Genomic DNA, 6760 nt, shown 5'->3' with positions numbered 1-6760 from the left:
CCTCATCTTCTCTCTCCTCATCTCCTCTCTCCTCATCTTCTCTCTCTTCTCTCCTCATCTTCTCTCTCTTCTCTCCTCGTCTCCTCTCTCCTCATCTTCTCTCTCCTCATCTCCTCTCTCCTCATCTTCTCTCTCTTCTCTCCTCGTCTCCTCTCTCCTCATCTTCTCTCTCTTCTCTCCTCGTCTCCTCTCTCCTCATCTTCTCTCTCCTCATCTCCTCTCTCCTCATCTTCTCTCTCTTCTCTCCTCATCTCCTCTCTCCTCAGGTACGTTTCAATTCTCTTATTTGTCGTTTTCTTGCTCCTCGCTTGAACCGGAAGTCGTTGCTGTCCGTCATCTTCCAGACTGTCCCTATTCTCTTATTCTCAGAGGAACGAAGAGCAAGGACACACAAGAGCGGCCTTCACAGAAGTATTTCACAGAGCAGACTGATCTGATACATCACAACGTCACATCACCGTGTAAAGACACAGTACGCCGTGTAAAGACACAGTAAACAGTATGTTGATGAAGGTCCTCAGTCATCCGGGTCATGGTACCTCTAAGTTCTGTATTGAAGTCAAGTGGACTTGTTTCAGTTGGTTGAAGACGTTTCACCTCTCATCCAAGAGGCTTCTCCACTTCTAACTAACTGGAGGAGCTGCAGGCTTTAAACTATGTGTGGAAGTGTCCTTACAGAAAGTGGGAGTGTCCTTACAGAGTGTGGGAGTGTCCTTACAGAGAGTGGGAGTGTCCTTACAGATATAGTGCATGTTCTTACAGAGTGTGGGAGTGTCCTTACAGAGAGTGGGAATGTCCTTACATAGTGTGGGAGTGTCCTTACAGGGAGTGGGAGTGTCCTTACATAGTGTGGGAGTGTCCTTACAGGGAGTGGGAGTGTCCTTACATATAGTAGGAGTTTCCTTACAGATAGTGGGAGTGTCCTTACAGAGAGTGAGTGTCCTTACAGATAGTGGGAGTGTCTTTACAGAGAATGGGAGTGCCTTTACAGAGAGTGGGAGTGTCCTTACACAGTGTGGGAGTGCCATCACAGAGTGTGGGAGTGTCCTTACAGAGTGTCCTTAAGGACACGGTCGTTCCTTTGCCCGTTTGACACAGACTGTAAACTGGAACAGACATCACTTATCACCCACCTACAATGCAGTACTGAGTTCTCTCCTCAGACAGCTTAACAACCATTCACACCTGGGCTCACCTGGCCTTAGCAACCCACATGGAGGCCGGTTGGGTCAACAGTCCACAAGTGGCCCTAATGACTCTGTAGTTATCTAATATTTGGACAGTGACATAATTTTCATAATTTTGGCCCTGTACTCTACAACGATGGATTTGAAATGAAGTAATCGAGATGAAATTGAAGTGCAGATGTTCAGCTTTAATTTGAAGGTATTTACATCAAAATTGGAGGGAGGGTTTAGGAATCGCAAAAATGTTCATACAAAGTGCCTCATTTCAAGGGACCTAAAGTATTTGGAAACCATCCGCTCACCTTTTCTGCGTCCCACAAAGACACGGCGAGTGGAACCAAAAATCTACAATTTGGACACATCAGAATAAAGTACAGATTTCCACTGTTTCCTTGTGTTTCTTGGCCCAAACACTTCTCTTCTTCTTGTTGTTCTTCCTCAGTAGTGGCTTCTTTGCAGCAATTCAACCATGAAGGCCTGATTCGTAGTCTCCTCTGAACAGTTGATGTTGAGATGTGTCTGCTACTTGAACTCTGTGAAGCATTTATGTGGGCTCTAACCTGAGTCTGGTAACTCTAATGAACTTATCCTCTGCAGCAGAGGTAACTCTTGGTCTTCCTTTCCAGGGGCGGTCCTCATGAGAGCCAGTTTCATCATGTGTTTGGTGGTTTTCGCGACTGCACTTTAGGATACATTCAAAGTTCTTGATATTTTCCAGATTGACTGACCTTCATGTCTTAAAGTAATGATGGACTGTCGTTTCTCTTTACTTAGCTGAGTGGTTTTTGGACCTGCGATACCTCTCCTTCACACACTTGGTTCTGTGATACCTCTCCTTCACACACTTGGACCTGCTGCCCAGTGCTGTGATAGGGTCCTGCAGGGGGTGGGACTCCTTCACCAGCAGCCATGACAGCTTATCCATCATCCTGCTCCCTCCACCACCTGCACTGGGTCAAGAGGGCGTCCCAGGATGGAGCTGGCCTTCTTCATAAGATTGTTTATAATATAAGTTCATAAGTCTCTTCCTACCTGCTGCCGAGATGCTGCTGCTCCAGCAGACTACTCCATAGAAAATGGCTGATGCCACCACAGAGTCATAGACAGTCCTCATGAGCGTCCTTTGCACTCCAAAGGACCTGAGCTTCCTCAGCAGATGGAGTCTGCTCTGACCTTTCTTATAGGTTGCTGCAGTGTGATCAGTCCAGTCCAGTTGATTGTTCAGGTGAACTCCCAGGTACTTTGTGACAACCAGGATTTCAACACTGGATTGCACCACCTACACACCCTGGAAACACCCATTTTTCACAGCCCACTCACCGATTCGTTCCCGGTTCACACCACAATTTAACTCCTCTTCCGTTATAGTGATTCAGTTTTTTTAAGGAGGAGAAGAACAGCCAGTCGGGAGGAGTATGAAGAAATGCCAATGGAGCTACACGCTCATTTTTGCGGTAAAACTCATAGTAAGGTCGTTCAAACCCTTAAAAACAGTTTGTCATCCACCATCCACAGCCGTCTCTGATCAATAAATCCTCTTCATTCGGATTGCTCCATTCCCTCTCATATCAGCTGTTTACGGAAGCCGGTCATTCACCCACAAACCAGCAGCAAAACCTGGACTGGATTCTTAAACTGACTAGACTGGACTCCATGACTGACTGACGCTGTAAGTCAAAAGCGACTATTTCTTTTCTTTTTTTGAGAGTTTCTTTTTGTTATTTGGTTATTATATATAAATTGAGCGTTGCTACCTCATGGACTGAACTATGAAATTCCACAAATAATCTCTTGACAAGGCACACCTGTTAACTGAAAACCATTCAAGGTGACGACCTCATGAAACTGACTGAGAGAATGTCAAGAGTGTGCAAAGCTGTCATCAAAGCAAAAGGTGGCTACTTTGAAGAATATAAAATCTAAAACATATTCTGGTTTGTTTAACACTTTTTTGTTTACTAAATAATTCCATATGTGTTCCTTCATAGTTTGGATGTTTTCAGTATTAATTTACAATGTAGAAAATAATAAAAATAAAGAAAAACCATTGAATGAGAAGGTGTGTCCAAACCTTTGACTGGTACTATACATATATATATATATATATATATATATATATATATATATATATATATATATGTATACATATATATATATATATATATATATATATATATATATATATATATATATATATAATGTCTGTCTTTTCCTTGCCTCTTCCTCTCACACCCCAGGTGGGAGGGATTAAGGCACAAGATGGAAGAAAAGAACAAGAGGGGACAGAGCAGGCTGTCTTGACCATCAACCTGTCCTGACGCACCTGTCCTAACGCACCTGTCCTGACTCACCTGTCCAGACTCACCTATCCTGACTCGCATGTCCTGACTCACCTGTCCTGACTTACATGTCCTGACGCACCTATCAATAATTGATAAATAGAAGCAACAGTCAGTAACGTTCTTGTCCCGTCTCCTCCAGCAGAGGGCGCTGTGACCATGACACCCTCCGTTCTTCTCTCATTGGTCGGCCTCCTCCTCCTGAGTCTGGTCTCCTCTCAGACCATCAACTACCCCGTGGAGGACCTGACCAATAGGAATGCAGACTTCGCTGCTCAGCTGTACCGACTCGCCTCCAGTCGTACCGACGACAACGTCTTCCTGTCCGCTTTCACACTGTCCACAGCGCTGTCGGCGCTGCTCAGCACCGCCAATGGGCCGACGCAGGAACAGCTGCTGCAGGGACTCAGCCTGACTGGACTGGACCCACAGACCCTCCCAGGTATGCCAGAGGGTTCAGGGGCCCCCTTTAGGGGTCAGAGGTCACCTGTTAGGGTCAGAGGAGTACTTCAGACTGTGTCTATTCTGGTTTTTAACTGTGATGTCTCAGTTGGTCTCTGCTGGTCTCAGATTTGTTTCAGGCTCTGAGGTCTGCCGTCCTGCAGGGCAGCATAGTCATGAACCTGCGGCAGGGCGTGGCCATCCTCCCCTCCAGCAGCTTCTCGGTGTCATCGACCTACCTGGACCTGGTTCAGACCAAGTTTGGGGGGAATGTTCAGAGTCTGGCCTACACGTCGCCGCAGGAAGCCACTGACACCATCAACCGCTGGGCCCAGGACCAGACCGGAGACCGAGTCCAGGAGCTGGTTACCAACCTAGACCACCAGACCCAGCTGCTGCTCGCCACCACTGCTTTCTACCAGAGTATGTATCATCTGTCAGAGTGTGGGGTCATCAGTCAGAATGCAGGGTTACCTACCTGAACACAGGATCATCTATCAGGAACCTGTCATCTGTTGGATGGCGAGGTCACCTGTCCGTTGAAATAAAGTTTAAATAAAGTTTTGTCTGTGTTCCAGCCCGCTTCAGTCCGTCGTTTAACTCGTCGTTCACTCAGGACGAGCGGTTCTACGTGGACAGGTATCACATCGTCATGGTTCCCATGATGTTCCGGGCTGATAAGTACTTCCTGGCATACGACCGCTCGCTGAAAGTTGGCGTGTTGAAGCTGCCGATGGCGGACGGGACGGCCATGTTGGTTCTGCTGCCTGATGAAGACGTGGATATCAGCACCATTGAAGAGGAAGTGACTGGAGAGAAGATCCGGGCCTGGATCAGACAGCTGAAGAAGACGTGAGACACCTTCTCCCTCTTTTCTTCCCTCCTTATCTCCTACCTTACTTCCCTCCCCTCTCTCCTTCCTTTACTCCTTTCCTTCATCTTATTTTTTCCCTTTTTTGTCATCGTTCTGCCTTCCATCCTTCCTTATCTCCATCTTTGTTCTCTCCCTTACTCCATCCTGCCTTCCTCCCTTCTGTCCTTCCTTAATTCCTTCCCTCCTTCTTCCTCAGACTCTGGTTTTCCTATAAAAATGTTTTTGATTTGTTTACCGTTGCAAATTAAAGCTGTCTGCCGGTTGCTGTTTTTTTTGTAAACAGGAAGTTGGAGGTGCAGCTGCCTCGCTTCCTGTTGGAGCGTTCCTACTCGCTGCGCGACATCCTGCAGACTCTTAACATCACTCAGGTGTTTCAGGATGACGCTGACATCATCAACATGGGCGGAGCTAAAGGACCCAAACTCACACAGGTCAGTTCTTGTTTTACAGTCAGGTCAGAACACTGCTAACAGTCGAGCTAAAGAGGCTAACCATAGCCTGGAGGCTAACATTATTAGCCTTGAGTTGATGAAGATGTGTCGATGAAGACTTATTGATGAAGACGTATTGAGCCCATCTGATGGGGCAGCAGGTCTCTGATCCACCTGTTTCATTTTTAACTCTTATTATTACTTATTGCTGTATTTCATGTCTTGTGTCTTTTATTGTGAAAGTCTTCCTGTTAACGTCTGACCTGTTTGTTTTTCATCCACAGGTCTATCATAAATCTGTCGTGTCCGTTGATGAGAGCAGTGATGACATCACCGCGGGAGGCGGAGCGAACATCTTCTCCACTCTTCCTCCTCGACTGACCATCAACAGACCCTTCATCTTCATCATCTACCAGCAGACGACCGGCAGCGTGCTGTTCATGGGCCGCGTCATCGACCCCACCAAGAAGTAAAATGAAGCCCCGTCCACCTAAGTTACCGCTGCTACACCTGTCAAAATGTACTTCCTGTTTACAGATAATAATCCAAGCTCTGGATTCATCAGAACTTCTCTCTTCATCAGTCTGTGATCAGTTTGATTTTGATGTTAAACTGAGGTGAAATAATTTACAGGTTAAACTCTACCTGTTGACTTGTTGACCTGTTTACCTGTTCACCTGTAAAGGGTGCAGGAGGGATCTGTTGGTTAATGATGCCCTCTGCTGGTGATGCCTGACAGTCTGACAGCCATATTTACTAAAGAATGGCACACACAGTCATCAAGTTGATAAAAACTCGTATTCTGCAAACTTCAGCTGACTAAAGGCTGAAGGCTGCCCTCTACAGGACAGACAATGAATATTAAATAAGTATTTAATATTGAATCCAGGGCTTGAATTGGTCTGTGTTTCTCTGTAATGTCTCTTTGGCTCTGAATGCTCAACACCAAAACAAATCTGGTAAAAATCTGTGATAGAACAACATCACATGTGAGTATTCTCAGTAGAACTACTACTAGTACTATAACTGGCCGTAGTGTTAGTACATATTAGTGGTAAATTAGTTTCCTGCCTGACACTGAGGCTGCTGGTTATTTATGTAACTCTGGTTCTGTGCATATGAATGACGCTCTGCTCTACAGGTAAAGACTATTAACTATTGATAAACTTTAAACATTGCTTCAGCTGTTTAGCAAATGTTAGCATGACAACCACCCATCATACATATGTACTGTATATATAAAGTTCATGACTGAAACATACTAACTGTATTTAACTATTTAAATATATGTACTGTTAAATATGTGTGTACCACCTACAGTAAAACATTAAACATTAAATGTCATTTTTTTCCTAATGAATCTCTGATGTAACGGCACATGTCATCAAACATCACAGCGACATCACAGTTTCCAAAACAATCGACGCATTGAACAATTACATACAAACCTGTTAGACCTCCGAGTTAAGTCCTGTGATGTGAGCATTT

The 6760-nt window shown here is 45.2% G+C and overlaps 1 protein-coding gene across 5 annotated transcripts in view; it reads left to right on the top strand.

Moving 5' to 3' along the window:
* Positions 1-6616, top strand: part of serpina10a (serpin peptidase inhibitor, clade A (alpha-1 antiproteinase, antitrypsin), member 10a) — an 8171-nt gene extending 1555 nt beyond the window's left edge. Inside the window, exons 1-6 of one of the 5 annotated variants that reach the window (XM_073492920.1) lie at positions 2025-2856; positions 3672-3968; positions 4097-4390; positions 4546-4819; positions 5125-5272; positions 5557-6616. In XM_073492920.1, coding sequence (XP_073349021.1) covers positions 3686-3968; positions 4097-4390; positions 4546-4819; positions 5125-5272; positions 5557-5745 — 1188 coding nt within the window. In that variant the 5' untranslated portion in view covers positions 2025-2856; positions 3672-3685 and the 3' untranslated portion in view covers positions 5746-6616. Of the gene's footprint in view, positions 1-2024; positions 2857-3484; positions 3969-4096; positions 4391-4545; positions 4820-5124; positions 5273-5556 lie in introns of those variants that run through there. The other 4 variants (XM_073492917.1, XM_073492916.1, XM_073492919.1 and 1 more) reach the window with 4 other exon arrangements.
* Positions 6617-6760: the final 144 nt, after the last annotated feature.

Source organism: Pagrus major, chromosome 22 (genome assembly GCF_040436345.1).
Source record: "Pagrus major chromosome 22, Pma_NU_1.0".
Taxonomy (NCBI): domain Eukaryota; kingdom Metazoa; phylum Chordata; class Actinopteri; order Spariformes; family Sparidae; genus Pagrus; species Pagrus major.
This window is presented reverse-complemented; position numbering and strand designations above follow the sequence as displayed.